The sequence below is a fragment of the Panicum virgatum genome, chromosome 2K, assembly GCF_016808335.1.
Source record: "Panicum virgatum strain AP13 chromosome 2K, P.virgatum_v5, whole genome shotgun sequence".
Lineage (NCBI taxonomy): Eukaryota > Viridiplantae > Streptophyta > Magnoliopsida > Poales > Poaceae > Panicum > Panicum virgatum.
In genome coordinates, this window is record NC_053137.1 from 7030831 (window position 1) to 7045999 (window position 15169).

The window sequence follows — 15169 nt, forward strand, 5'->3', positions numbered from 1 at the left end:
CTGGGATGCAGCTTTGGACGAGGCCTTTGTTTCTCTAGCTTTTCCTGCCTAATTTAGTACAAAAAGGAAGATACCAAGTTGCCATCTTCCATTTGTTAGCTCAGGCAACTTTCCTGCATAATAATGCACCTTGCTTTTCTGCATCTCAGCTAAGCATGCATGTCATCCATGTTGCTTTTTGGGATCGCTGAATTGGATCATGGATAGATTACTTAAAATATGCAACTGTCCTGATTATTTTATTCATCCATTTGTTTATTTTAAATTCTAGAAAACTGGCTTAGAATGAAAAAGGCTAGTTTCAGTTTAGTGAAGCATCTGTCTGTTCAAACTTCAACAAACTACACCTTTCCATAGGTTTGCAACCTTTCTAAAACTTTCAAAAGTTTATTTACATGCAGCTCAGACTACCCTGATCACATCTCAGTTTCTTGCGTATCGAATCCGCCTGATCTTTGAGACAGGAAAACCAACAAAACGAATCCAGAAACTGTAGATTTATGCAGTTCGAATGGCACATCAACACCATTGCTCATCAGTACAGATTTTGTTCTTGCAAGCTGTCGGTAAGCAATACAGCTCTGAGCCTCTGACAGAGAGACTTTGCCCTGTGAACTGCTGATTGATCAAGGCTGCTGTCAACCATCCTCATCACAAAGGCCAGCCCTCTGAGCTCCATGATCACGGTGCCGGCACCGACATGTACAATTTTCCCTCTTAGCAAGCAGATCGGTGCTCTGATCCCAGTATCCCACACCGACACGCGAAAATTGCTCTTTGAATCGCCATGGGATGGCTCGATCTTGCTGTGATCATAGTGATCAGGCAATAGTATCTGCTCCTGTGACGAACCAAATCATGGCTGGTCTGAACATTCAGTAGCGTCGCCCTGTGCCGCGCCATTGATGCCCATGAGCTTCTTGCCGTCGTCAGCCTGGCCACCTCCATCATCGGAGCTGCACCCTGAACTCTGGAACTGCACCTGCTCCTCGTCGGCCTGGAACGTGATCTCCTCGAACCGGCCGTGCATCTCCGCGCACCGGCAGCCGCGCCGCGCCGCCGCGGACATGTAGTCGTCGAGCGACGACGACGACGACCCGCCGCCGGAGGACGCGGCGCTGTACCTGCAGTTCTTGCAGCAGGGAGCGTTCGACGCGTCAGGCGGGGCGTCGTCGTCGTCGTCCATGCCGGGACCTGGCGTCCAGTGCGGCAGCAGCGCGCCGACCTCGCCGTCGATCATCTCGGCGATGTGGGTTACCTCGTGGTCCGTGATGTCCAGCTCCGCCACCATCTCCGTGGCCACGCTCAGCGCCGTGTCCGCGTCGGCGTCGAAGGGGAAGTAGATGTTCCGGACCCTCCCTGAGTCACAAAATTTCCACAGATAGATCACAGTTTAATAATGATCTTTGTATATACAAAAGAAGAAAAACAAATTTATCGAGTTGAAAACAAGATCGAAAATTTTCAATTTTCAAATTAATTTCAATAGTCAGGGTCGTCACCTGTGCCGTCTTTGTCGGCGATGCGTAGCCGGAGGAAGATGCTGCCGTCCTCCATCCTCTTCCCCTTGATGGTGATGTCCACCCCAGCAACGTGCTCGTCCTCGTTCTCGTTGAACAGCTGGTCAATGCCACGGAGCAGGCTCCCGTCGTCGTCGTCCTCGGAGTAGTCCCACCGGTCACCGTAATCGCCGCCGCCGCCGCCGCCGCCGTTGGACGCCCCGTTGCTCGCCGAGGAGCCGTTGCTGCCGCCGGCGTGATGGTGGTGGTGGTCCAAGCAGGCTGGCTGGTGGAGGTAATCGTACATCGCGCTGTAATCGCCGCCTTCTTCTCCGATGCAAAACCCGTCGTCTTCAACCTGCAGGAAAGGGTCGCTGAGCAGCTCCACCGCCGTCGGCCGCCGCGACGCCGGCGCCAGGCACCTGTCGATGAACCGCCGCGCCGCGGGGTCCGTCACCTTGTACAAAGCCGCCGGCTTTATCCCCTGATCATTAGATGCAGCAGGAATCGAATCGATCAAAAAAAAACAAGAAGTAAAAGAATCAGAAATGTCAATCCGAAAAGAAGAATATGCAAGGATGGGATTGGGTTGAGGATGATCATGCATACGGAGGTGACTTTCTTGTAGATCTGGACGGGGTGGGAGCACTCGCTGTAAGGGTACTCGAGGGTGATCATCTCGAGGACGCACATGCCGAAGGAGTAGACGTCGGCGAGCTCGTCGTAGTCCTCGGCGTAGACCTCCGGCGCCATGAACTCGGGCGTGCCGACGCAGTGGGCGGCGTAATAAGGGGGGGAGGCGCGGCGGCGGACGGCGGCGAGGCCGAGGTCGCCGATCTTGACCTGGCCCTGGCTGCCGTTGACGAAGATGTTGTCGCACTTGAGGTCGCGGTGGATGACGCCGCGGGCGTGGAGGTAGGCGAGGCCGTCGAGGAGCTGGCGGCACCAGCGGCGGACGGCGGCGGGGCGCGCGCGGCGGTGGCGCCGCCGGTACTGGCGGAGCGTGCCGGAGGTGAAGAGCTCGGTGACGAAGTTGACGGCGCGGCGCGGGGCGTCGACCCAGGACGCGTGGAGGCGCATGACGGCGCGGTGGCGGAGCGACCGGAGCAGGTGGATCTCGCCGTAGAGGCGCTCCAGCTCGCCGGGGCTCCGAAGGAAGTCGTGCACCTGCACCCGGTTCCACGCCACCTCCATGCCCCGCTGCTCGTCGAAGGCCCGGTACCTGCTCGGCACGACGATCCATGGCCGCCATCAGCACACGACGAGCACAAAAAAAAATGAAAAAATGAAAAGGAAAGGACCAATCGATCCCACGTTCATGCAAAGATGGAAAAATAATGATCTTACACGGTCTTGGAGGATCCCTTGCCGAGAATCTCGTTGTACTGCAGGTGCGGAAACAGAGGAGGGGAAGAAAATTAGCACGAGAGCAAGGCGAAGACGACGAACAAGCTGATCGAACGGTAGAGGTGGCGATGACAAGAAAAAGAAGATGGAGAGGAGAAAGAAGAAGAACAGCGTCGGTGGAGCTTACCCTGCCATACCTCCCCGTGGGATCAACCTCCACGTACCCCGGGTCCTCAGCGAAGAGACCCCCACCACCACCGTCGCCGCCATTGCTCTGCACCTGCAGAGCTCCCATCATCCTCCTCTTCCCTACTCCTCCAAATCACACACGAGCAACGGAGCAAGAAGCCGCGCTCCCACTCCCCCAAGCACCTCACCGACCGCCCGCATTCATCGCAGCTCCCAACCAGCATCCATCTCAAGAAATATTTTCCCTGGTGCCGTACGGCCGAGGAGACCAAAGCTGCCGACGTGGCATTCGGTGCGGGATCTCGAGGGCGCGGCCGCGCGAGGGGTTCATCTCAGTGGAGGCGCCTCCCCCTCTGTCGCGGGGCTTAAATGTATCAGCAGGGCAAGAGTGTCAGAGAGCGATTAGCAACGGTGACGAGGGCGAGAGGAAGATTTTGGCCGGCCAGCCGGTGGGGCGGGCGGTGCACGGCGTGGAATCCAGGAGTTTCCGGGACACGTGCGAGCGGACAAGAATCTCGCCTTCGATGGGCTCGGCTATGGTGTATTTTTCTGAATCCCGGGAGTAGATTTCCATGCCCAGCTCCACCAGAACCATCCGGCTGCTTCTTACCACTACTGTTTTTACCAAGGGGTAATCCTTGTTTTTTTTCTTTTTTTAATTAAAACACAGCCCAGACGGCACGTCCTCTAGCATTATTAAAACAATAACACAGCTTATTCTGAAGCAAAATAAAAGAACACAAGCAAACATACGAAACACGGTGATTCTTCTTTATTGTTCTTGCTGGATTGCCGAGTCGAGGATTCGAACCTAACAGGGTAAATTAGCACTAGATTATATGTTGGTACGGCAAAGACGGGACGCTAGGTTTAAGCGAGCAACCAGTATCGACCCTGACCAGCGCGTGGCGTGTGGGTCCTCCTGGGTCGTCGAAGGAAACGGTCGTGACCGCCGCCGGTGCGGTGTCCGGTAGCCGTCGGCGACGTCGTGGTCGCGGTGGCGTCAGGCGCTGCGACATGGGGCCCCGGTGGCGAGGCGCGCGCGGCTTGGGATGGCACGGTGGCAGCTGCTGGGGAGCTTCGTGCGAACAAGGGATGAGACAAAGTGGAGCAAGGTTTCTTGTTCGGGTTTTCCCATTTGCGAGGTTCAGACGATTACGATGAGGCATATAATCTCCATAGTAATGGCAGCTCTTATTGTTTGTTGATGGTATTCTCTGCATCGCACATACTGTTTCCAGAGTGGCAAAATTAGTAGAGTAAGTTAAACTTTTAAAAAAAATGGAGTAGGTTTTAGCATATCATAAAAGGGATTAGTTGTGTGTCGTGAATGCATTTAACATCATGAATCTAGTACATTAATCTTACAATGGTGGTCTATGCAGGAGTACTATCTTTTAGATACTGGAAGGTTTGGCCAGCAGCAACCAATCCTGATTTAGTTGGATTTATGCTTTCCTTTCCTTCAGTTCACTGCTATCACTAGGTGTTCGTCAAACGACGGGTGCCCGTCAGCGAATGTCAACAGCAGCGGCACCCGTGAGGGTGATTACTGACAAGTACCGCAGCGACTAAGGGAACGACTGGCAGTGTAGTACAGCAGCAGGGAGAGCAACAACACTGTCACAGCAAAGATTAACCAAACAACTGACGACGAGGCTCCAGAAAATCTGAACAGTTTCAGACAATTTTATTCCACGACTACCATTCAGAATTCGTCACTTGATCAGGCCACGCCGGAGAACATGTTGGCACAGGCTTTGACGTTAGGAAATAGATGGGGCAACTCCATCTATGGCCACCATTTCCATACACCGAAACCATATGTCACTATGTCAGCCTAACAGGTATTACAAAAGTTACCCAGTGTCATAAGACGAATTTTCTCAAGAATAAATACGAATGTAGAAGGCTGAAAGCATGCAGTATGGTAGCAAGATCTCTCCAAAACCTCTTATAAGTTCTGATACATTAGCTACAGGTTCTCGACACCACGGCGCCTCTTATGGTAGCACACATGTGCTCTACCTCATAAAACACACGACCGATCCAAAATCGTGCAAATCCATTTATCTGCCTCCTGTTGAAACCCATCCTAATTTCTTTATCATTTGTCGACTGCAAGGTTGCAGCTACTGGTTAGGGCCTGCCGTCTTCTTCTGCAGACGCTGGAATCACATCACTTCTTTGCCTGCCGTCTTGCTGCCCCTAGTAGGAGGACCTTCCCAACCAGTCCAGTGTTGAGCACGCAAACCGCAGCCACAGCACCTCCAACCACCACCCATTTCCAGTCGAAACCATGTTGGAGTGCCCTAGAGTTCTCACCGCCATCACTGATTTTATCAGCAGTGGTGAGTTCTTGGTTCAGAGGAGCATTTGAGCCAGCAATGGATACCTTGGTGGTCACTCGAGCCATGATGGCACTGTGTGACAGGGCGTTTTCTGCTCTCATGTGCTGGTATGCTCTAAATCCAGACTGCAGCTTCTTTACAGCACCCCACATGCCGTGCCGAACAGCAACCCTGGCAACATCTTTTGGTATGCCCATGTCCTCGTAGTGAACCAAAGTTACTTCACATGCAGATTGCTGGCCGGGTTGTTTAGGTGATTGAACTGCATTTCACAGGCAGATTTACACAAATGAATTGTTAAGGTCTGAGCATTTGCATCCATGAAGCATTGGAAACTTGCAATGTTCAGAATGAACACAGTTCAGGTTCGGCTCAAAAGACCACAAAAAAAAACACGGTCAATGGTGCCACAATGATAATAGTAAGGAAAAAAATTACCAGCTCTAATTCGCCAGCTTGAGAAGTACAGCTCAACACGCCTTGGTTTTTCCTTCTTTGGCAAAGATAGATAAGGAACACCCTGCAAATGGAGATTGTTGAGTGCTCTGTAGTCACAACCAATATATGTGCCCTTACACTGGATGCATGTGAACATTTTCTACAGACTGCAGTTCCAACATATTAAAATCCCTGAGAAGCTTATCCTGATTTCACAACCATGCACGACAGGAGGCACCTTACTGTGTGTGGAGAGCAAGGATTTGATCCCCGAGAAAGATATGCATGAAAATTTTACAACAATAGCTAAAAATAAGATGTTTGTCACTTGGCAGTATATTGGTTCAATCTTGACCCCGGGTAGGTGCTCCAATCGGCTACTCTCAACAGTAAATAACCCAGGGGAATGTTTTCCTAATCTGGTACGAGTCCATCTCTTGTTTCCTAAAACTCTAGCACACTACGTATGTCATCTCCTCGTGTACCTAGAAAACTAATAACCAGATATCTCATGAAAGATGCTGATGAAATTAAGCAGGTAGTTCAATTTTAAGGTGCTGATAGATAATAACTTCACAACATCATTCTAGCAGCTAATAAACGTGGTTTACTATCTGAATAGCTACTTTTGACTGTTTTGTGGAGAGCAAAGAAAATCATGAAAATTATCACTCTTTGGGAAAGGGGGCATTTGTATTGGGTCCAGGTCAATTACAAAGCTGCTGCTGAAAGTTCCTTTGGTCAGACAGCATAGAAGTGCATAACAAGAATATTATTAAACACAGAGCAAACAACCTTTTGGATAAAAGAAAAGGGGCAGAACAAAGAACATAAATTTAATGCAAAAGGTGCGAGACTAAAAGTAAAGCATAACAATAGAGCAGGAAAATAGAAAGGGTGCACAAAAAATTTTCATCTTTAGTAATAAAATTATATGGAGCTTTTTTTTTCAAAAAGTAATTGGGGGGAACATAACATTACATAAACAGAAGTAAACATAACATTACATAAGCAGAAGTATCTATCAAGAAACTATTTTTGTACATGTACCTTTGTAACACAATAGTAAGTCTTCCCAGATTCCCATATGCGCCCTCCAAATATGTATTCACGGTCACTGCAAAAGAACGGGAACTGGAAAACAAACATGTTGGAAATGTGAAGCTTCACATGAAGGTACACAAGGCACAACAGGAGCAGGTCAAACCTTTTTTATCCAGTGGACAATTGTGGTTCCATTCTGAGGGAACTCATCCAACGTCTTTGAGTGTGCAAGCATGGGATCCCACTTAAGACGAAAATCACCATCCCAGAAGAAATCTCTAACCAGTTCAGGAGTAGCATCCTCAAAAATAGTGCGGCTGCAATACATTATAGGTCCCTCCTAAATACATTTAAGATAGACTCGTTAGATATATACGAAGGTATTATGATAACAGATTTATTCATGATTCAGATTTTACTGTTCGTGCAAATTTATGTAGATTAAGTTACAGGGAAAAAGGTGCTATGTATCCTCAGCGTTTCAGTTTGTGGAAAAGCTAATGTATTGCCTCTCATTTCAACTTATTCATCTACTTTTCTTTCAGATTACGTAGATTCATTAAGGAAAATGCTAGGAACCTAACAAAGAGTACAGTAAACACTTAAACAGACACATGGTATGTATAATGCCGCAGGCCAATGAACTGATAGTGATGTAATGAGAAAAAGTGGCATGATTGGATTTCAAAAATTAGAATCCTAGCCCTTTTTAATTTTAATTTAATACCAAAAATTATTCTTTGCATTCAGATACTACTATATTATATGCCACCTCTCGTTCGTAATAGCTGTACGTTTTATAATATCCTAAATTCTTGGCATCTATTTCTATTTTAAAATCCCACTGGCAAAACAAACCTCAGGCTCACGCCGCCAGGCCTTGTAGGTCATGTTTGAGGTTGTGCGCTCCATCAAATTCTGCCATGCTGTATCCCCACTCTCCTTGTTATCTAAAAGTTGAAGCAGATGTTCTAGGTCCTTCTCAGTGACAGTATCATGCTCGCCCTCAAATATTGTCCTGCCATTAGAAAAATTTAATGAAATTAACAAATATTACACCGGAAAAAGAAAAAATAGAAATCTAGAATCGATTTCAGAAGACCGAAATTTGTGACACATTCCTATGCCGAAAGCACAAGTTCTTGTTCCATTCTGCTTGCATCTACTTCAAGGACATCATGAACTAAACTCCGCGAAAAAGGATGAGCTACCGAAACCAAATCCCAAACAGCGGGCAAGTTCATGTCGTAAATCCTTTAAAGGTGCAAACTGAACGAAACTAACCAAAGTGGGTAGCACCATAGGCCATTGACTAACCCAAAATTTTGAGATTTTCTCTTTCACTAGTTAATTGTTTAATAAACTCTAGCACAAAACATAGAATTGTTAACACAAGTACTGGTTAGGACTAACCTAGATTAAAATTTTGGTTCCGCTACTGACATAGATAGCAAGTTTTCGCAGACCCGACAAAGCAAAAATGGTCATATTGCTTTTGCTTAGCCCCTATACAATCTACTATCAGCAACACCACATCATGTCGTCAATCAAAAAACGAACAAACACGCCTTCCTGTCCAACAGCTCTCCATCCGGCGACATGTGTCACTCCTTCAATTGAGCTGAAATAGGGTAACTCTGACAAGGGGGAAAAAACATCGAATCTCCTAAACGACCTTCAGCATAGGTCACGGTCGACTGAATCGCACGATCATTCAATTCGATTCCGGACTGACGCGCACCGTGCCTCCAACGGACACCGCCCGACAGGACAGATGCCGCATTCCCGCGGCTCCGCCACCTACCCCCGCCAAGGCGCCAACCCAACCCTACAGGCTCACCTGCCGTCGGCGCACGCTCCGTCGTCCCCGGCGTGGTACTCGGGGGGCACCTTGTCCTGGTGCTTCCCCCGGCAGCGGCGGAAGGCGGAGGAGAGGAGCCTGGGCGCGACGGAGCACGCGGAGAGCGCGGTGCAGGCGAGCCAGAGCCTCCGCGCGCCGAGCCCGGGGGGCACCCAGAGGAGGCGGAGGCGGCTGCGGAGGCCGAGGAAGAGCAGCCCCGTCCAGCGCGGGCGCCAGGACCAGCCCACGACGAGGCCGATCATGACGGCCGCCCAGATCGGCACCGCGCAGAGCAGCACGTCCACGGCCATCTCCGCCACCGCGGGCCGCCGCAGCAGCGCCACCGCCTCCTCGCACCACCCCGCCATTGCCGCCGGCACGCGCGGGCTAGGGCCTAGGGCTCCCTCCTCGCGAAGGCTTCAACCCTCGATCCCCTCTCCAATCCCCACCCCCCTTTTTTTTCTTCTTCTTCCAGCAGAAATGGAGAGGAGGAAAGAGGGGCGAGCTGGCAGGGGGGAGTCGATTTTGGAGCGGGGGGCGTGAGGCTGACGAGTGGGGCTAGGGACTCCGGGCCCGCGGTGTCAGAGGCCGTGGGTGGGGACAGCTGGTGGGGCGGGTCCACGTGTCGGTGGGAGGCGTGGGGCCGAGCGGCGAGCGGTATATGCCGCGGGAGACGGGGAACATGCTAGGCGAGGCCGTGTGCTTATCTTTATCAGCTGTGGATTGCGCGAATAGTTAATGCGCGGGGTTTACGAGGGGATCGGCGGTGACGTGGCGGCGGGTTGTTCTGTTTGGTCGCCGCCGGGGGAGGTCAGAGCGGCAGCTCCTGGCCGTTGGGGCCGATCGATCCGGAGGGTGCTAAGACCGTCCACAATGGAAGGAGCAAATGAAGAAGCAAATATACTGTTTGACACTGTAGATGTACTGTTTGGCACTGTAGATAGAAAGGGTGTGAGAAACGAGGAGGGAGCAAATTTGCTCTTACTCCCTCCGCTGTAGTCAGCCTGACTGGAGGACCTGTTTGCGCAACTCTTCTTTTTTTTGGCGGGTAGCCGGGTACACTTGTTTGTGCAGTTGTTCTGCAGAGATCTGATAAAAGGAAATACAGTTGACTTTTGAAGCTGACAAAATAAAATACTCTTACCGTTCCAAATTATGTAGATCACTTAATTTTTATAATCTTAAGTTTGATTATTCATCTTATTTAAAAATTTAATAAAATATTACTTATTTTGTTGTAGTTTACTTTATCAATACAAATTCTTCAAAAATAACTTGAATTTTATTATGTTTGCACAAATTTTTTGAGAAAACAAACGATCAAATTTAATGTTAAAAAGGTCAAACAACCTGTAATTTCGAACGGAGAGAGTCAGGTTCGGGAGTACTAAGTTCAAAAAAAAAGAAAACAAAATGAAATACAGTTTCAGACTTTCAGCATCGCAGATTGCAAGGATTTCGTGTTACGGTCAGGGTTTTTTTATCCGACCGACCGGACCGAACCGCCGGCGTCCGGTTCCGGTTAACCGGTCCGGTTTGACCGGTTACCGGTAAAAACCGGTCAAACTCAAATTTTAATTCAAAAACCGCAGTTATACCGGTTTCGAACGGCTAACCGGCCGGTTAGACCGGTTTACCGGTCCGGTTTGACCGGTTACCGGTCGGTTTGACTGGTAACCGGTCGGTTTGACTGGTAACCCGCTAAATTCAATTTTTTTCTTTTTTTGTTTAAATTCAAATATCCGCAAAGTATACTAAATGAATGTTTGTATAACATGTTTTAGCCTAAATGAACCCTCCAATCCTTTTTTGTACTACTTTTACATTGTATTTGTATACTTTTGTATGCACGTTTTTTTTGTTTAACTTCAAATGCTCGTAAAGTATACTAAATGAACGAATATTTGAAAAAATTTGACATCATTAAATTCGTCACAACTTGAAGTATTTTTAAGATTTTTTGGGGATTTTTCCATTTTTTAGAATTCAAATTTAAAATTTGAATTTGGGCCCGGTTTGAACCGGCCGGAACCGGAACCGGTCCGGGCCGGTTAGACCGGTAACCGCGGTAACCGGTCCGGTTCCCAGCGGTTTTTTTAACCCTGGTTACTGTACGGTAAAAAACCTATCACCGTGAAATACGTTTTCTTTTTTCTTTGAGATTGTGAAATACGTTTTCAGTGATGCGTGTGGAAGTCTGCCCACGTGAATTTACATCTTCCGGACTTAATTTTTGGAAGATACTGCCAAAGTCTTGATTGCCAAGGGGGACGGGAGAACTCGAGTCGGCGTCAAGATGATAATGGGTACCCGAAATCCGAGTACCCGACGGGTTTTACCCGATAAGAAGACGGGTATGGAATGAGTTTTCTACCCGTGGGTATATTATTGGGCAAAATCTTATACCCGTCGGGTATGATGGGTACGGGTGCGGATGTATACTACACATACCCGTCTACCCGCGTGTAAGAAATAACCGCACAAAAAAATAAGCCATCTTAAGTGTCTAACTCATTTTAGCCCATATGGCCCATGAATTTGGCCCAAATCCAATTAATCTCTCCTAGTATATATATTGTTGAACTCTCCTTCAAATCCTACTCCACACTCACTCCAATTTTAGTTTGAAATGAATTATTTTTCATATGAATATGTGATATTTATATGTAATTCTCGGGTATGCTTTTCGGGTACGGGTTACCCGTCGGGTATAAATTACCCGCCGGGTACGGGTATGGAAGCATTTTCCTACCCATGTACGGGTACGGGTAACCCGACGGGTAAAACTTAGTTCTAGCGGGTACGGGTATGGGTGGCCAATACCCGACGGGTATGTACCCGTTGCCATCTCTAGTCAGGCGGCTGCTTGAATTTTCTTAAGGACAATTGCCAGGTGGTTTCCTTGTTTTAAAATTAAGTACTACTACTAACGCGCCAAGATTTCGCGACCTGCCGTGCGTTCTAGCCCACGTGGGACCCACGCAAATCTGTTCATAGTGGGCTCATACTGTTCACGGTGGGGCCCATGACGGGTCCACGCAACACTGTTTATAGTGGACCCATGACTGTTCACAGTGGGCCACAATACTGTAGATCCTAATATTGTTCAGAGTAGGCCTCACGGTACTGCAGCCGACCCCTGCTTTGTTGTTCTCTGCTCCCCTTTCTATTTTTAATTCTTTCTAATATTTTATTTCTAAATTTTATATACAACAACACTCCAATTTTTTTAACCTCTCTAAATAAACATAAACTCAAACATATACTACAAATAAAAATTATCAAAACCATAAATCATCACTTTTCTATAACATATATAAATCTGTTCTTTCCTATCGGACCAACCGATTTGTGTCTTCTCCTTTTCTTGCAATATCATCTTTTTTTATACCTTCCAATATTCCCCTAGAAAAAATGAACTCTACACTACTATCGACAACAAGCCACACCGTTTCTCCAACGCCCTTCCCTTATAATATTAGTCTTCTCCTCCAAGTTTTTCCCCCCTCCGTTTATTCATTACAATATTCAATTTTCCAACTTCATATAAACAACGCTCTAAATTTTAAATTCCTATAAACAATGATAAACTCCAACATATACTCCAACAAATTATCAAATCCATAAACCAATTCAATGTAATGTATACTAAACAATTTCTCCTATAAAACAAAATACATAAACTAAAAGCCTTAAAAAGTAATCAATTTGCAAGAAAAGAACCTATTCTACGGCTCCGCAACGAACAAAACGACATAACTATTTTTTTTTTCCAAAAATGAATTCCACGCAACCTATTTCTTTATTTTATCTTAATATTTAGATTCAAATTCACACCACGACATACCGCTTGAAGTACAATTATTTGTAATTTTCTGCAGGGCGCGCATAGCGCGCCAACCTAACTAGTTTCTCTTAACATATCAAGGATAGGCGGCGCCCAGGAAAAGGCAACAGCTAATATTTTTTTTCAAAAAAGGCAACAGCTAATAGCATGCTTAAAAAATGGACGCGGATGTTCGGTATGGGGTATGACTCAGCTCATCCAAAGCTGCACTGTCGGGTTGTTTGGTTCTAGGGGCTAAATTTTAAACCATGTCACATTAAAAAGAATCTTATTATTTAGAAGTATTAAATAAAATTTAATTATAAAATTAATTGCATAATCCTGAGCTAAACTGCGAGACAAATCTAATAAGTTATATTAATCCATAATTAGTGAATAGTTAATGTAGCATTACTGTAGCAAATCATGAATTAATTAGGCTCATTAGATCCGTCTCGCCAATTAGTACTCATCTGTCAGCAAAATTATAAATAGATTTTATTTGATACTCCTAAATAATAAGATTCTTTTTTATATGATAGGGGCTAAAAAAAGCCGCTCGAAACAAACAACACCTGTGAGTGATCATGTGATTCAATTATGCCTCAACTCTCAACCACACTACGTGATTCTAGAATAGTACAAAATAGCATTTATCAAAAACAACTTATAAGAGAGATCCATGGGCGGACCCAGGGCCCGGCCACCCTGAGCACCGGCTCGGGCCCCGCAAGTGGAAGTCCACATGCATGTGCAAGCTCGGTTAAGACAGGCAAAAAAAATAGTGTGAGCAAAGTTAAGGACAAAGGCACAAAACAAGCACGTTGCGTTGCGGAGTCACTATTATAAAAAATATTTTTTTCCAAGGCGGTTGAAAACCATTAACCGAGGCGGGCAACCCCAACCGCCTCAGATGACAGTAAATACTCTATTTTCCGAGGCGGTTGGTTATGCCCGTCTCGGTAAATCAAATAAAAAATTAAAAAAGGCAAGGCCCGCCGAGTCCATCGGCGCGCCGCCTCCGGATCCGCCGGCCTCGCCTCGCTCGCCCCGCCGTCTGCGTCGATGAGGAGGCTGCATCTGCCGCGTCCCGCTCCGCCGGCCTCGCCCTGCCGCCTGGATCCGCCGCCATCGGGGAGGCCGAGTGCCGCCACCGCGATGTCGTTGCCACGGGCCCGCCACTGCTCGATTCGGGAGGGGGCCGCCTCCCCCGCCAAACCGCCTCGGTTAATAAAAAATAACCGCCTCGGTTAATCCGAGGCGGTTAAAAGTTCTGTCCGCCTCTGAGGCAATTTTAAAGTGTCTCGCAAAATAGAATTTTGTAGTAGTGAGTGTAGACTATGAGCTCTCCTATTCCTTGCACTGTTGTACAACTTTCGGCCGACACTGCTGCTGGGTAGGCTTGCGTGTGGCATTAGACTTGCCCTTGGTCCGAATTCATTGCGATATTGGCCCGGGCTCTGCAAAGTTTCTGAGTCCGCCACTGGAGATCAGAGACACCTCATTGGAAATGGGAAAGTACGCCCACAGAAATTGTAGGTATAGCGCCCGTTTGGTGGAGCTAGCTGTGGCCGGCTCCAGCTTCTGCACTGCTATGTAGCACGCAGAAGCGTAGAGCCACAATTTTTAGGTCCACCGATTTCACCTTTTTCAGAATAGTATAAAATAATATCACTGTTGAATGTGATGTGTCAAAAAAAATTTAGGAAAGTTTTTTTTTTTGCAAAGCTAAGCTGTACCGAGAGTGATCATGTGATTCAGAGAAACCACATGTCCGCATTCCGTGATTGTACAATAAACACATTTATTTTTTTCAGGAGAGTTGCACATCATTGTATTAAAAAGAGAATAAAAATTTATTTACAACCCGCAGAGCAAGAGCTCACGGAACACATTAGACACTAAACTAACGCTAAGAAGTAAACAATACCTTAAAGGGCCAACCCAAGAAACACATTTATTAAAAACAACTTATAAGGAAGATCAAAGACACCTCATTGGGAAAATACACCCACAGAGATTGTAGATATAGCCCCCCGTTTGGCGCAGCTGTGGCCCTCCCCGGTTTCTTTGTTGTAGCGCGTAGAAACTGGAGCCGGTACTGCCACAGTTTAATTTCTAGCTCCACTGGTTTCATCTCTTTCCTAATTTATTCTGGATCTCGATTTATGTTCCAGCTCTTTGCAGCATAAAATAGTATCACTACAAAACCATTTATTGTAGCATGCAGCTGAAGCAGTTTCCGGCAGATCCATGCCCAAAGAGCTCATAATCAGCTGCGCATGGCTGGTATCACTGGAATTTCCAACCAGTTGCCACAATTCCGTGGAGATGTAGGAACGCTGCGGCGACGCTACTGAATTTGTCGAGCTCATCCCTGCGTTAGTAGATCTTAATAAAATTATAATGCATGCCAATATGATGCCAGACAGTATAATTAGCAGCAACAACAATGTTTTTCTCTCGCACAAAATCAGCACCAATCACCAGCTACCAGCCAGCCAGAAGTACTTTTTTCTCACAATAAATCAGCAGCAGCCACCAGCCACAGCCAACCGAACACTATATAATAGATGGTTTAAATGTGTAGAGACAAAAACTACAATAAGTGGGCAACGCTCATAGACAGATGATC

At 47.1% G+C, this 15169-nt stretch overlaps 2 protein-coding genes across 3 annotated transcripts; both read right to left on the reverse strand.

Annotated features, from left to right (window-relative positions):
* Positions 1-280: 280 nt before the first annotated feature.
* LOC120664212 (probable serine/threonine-protein kinase WNK3) lies at positions 281-3491 on the reverse strand. 2 transcript variants are annotated; one of them, XM_039943309.1, is made up of 6 exons: positions 3034-3490; positions 2847-2884; positions 2109-2721; positions 1503-1983; positions 1182-1359; positions 281-1079 (listed from the first exon to the last, which is right to left on the reverse strand). In XM_039943309.1, exons 1-6 carry the CDS (start codon positions 3142-3144, stop codon positions 857-859), a joined length of 1644 nt encoding a protein of 547 aa, XP_039799243.1. In that variant the 5' UTR covers positions 3145-3490; the 3' UTR covers positions 281-856. The 2 variants fall into 2 exon arrangements, with proteins under 2 accessions (XP_039799243.1, XP_039799234.1); XM_039943300.1 differs by having other exon boundaries at positions 281-1359; positions 3034-3491.
* A 1449-nt stretch (positions 3492-4940) lies between these two features.
* LOC120664231 lies at positions 4941-9212 on the reverse strand. The gene is made up of 6 exons (XM_039943334.1): positions 8709-9212; positions 7727-7886; positions 7032-7208; positions 6875-6958; positions 5825-5906; positions 4941-5648 (listed from the first exon to the last, which is right to left on the reverse strand). Exons 1-6 carry the CDS (start codon positions 9074-9076, stop codon positions 5215-5217), a joined length of 1305 nt encoding a protein of 434 aa, XP_039799268.1. The 5' UTR covers positions 9077-9212; the 3' UTR covers positions 4941-5214.
* Positions 9213-15169: the final 5957 nt, after the last annotated feature.

Coding starts and splice junctions, on each gene's coding strand:
- LOC120664212 (XM_039943300.1), bottom strand. CDS start 3,144: ATGATGGGAGCTCTGCAGGTGCAGAGCAATGGCGGCGACGGTGGTGGT. Junction 1,984..2,108: donor TCTACAAGAAAGTCACCTCC/GTATGCATGATC, acceptor TCTAATGATCAG/GGGATAAAGCCGGCGGCTTT. Junction 1,360..1,502: donor CGCCGACAAAGACGGCACAG/GTGACGACCCTG, acceptor TTTGTGACTCAG/GGAGGGTCCGGAACATCTAC.
- LOC120664231 (XM_039943334.1), bottom strand. CDS start 9,076: ATGGCGGGGTGGTGCGAGGAGGCGGTGGCGCTGCTGCGGCGGCCCGCG. Junction 7,887..8,708: donor GGAGCGTGCGCCGACGGCAG/GTGAGCCTGTAG, acceptor TTCTAATGGCAG/GACAATATTTGAGGGCGAGC. Junction 6,959..7,031: donor TTGTCCACTGGATAAAAAAG/GTTTGACCTGCT, acceptor TTTGTTTTCCAG/TTCCCGTTCTTTTGCAGTGA.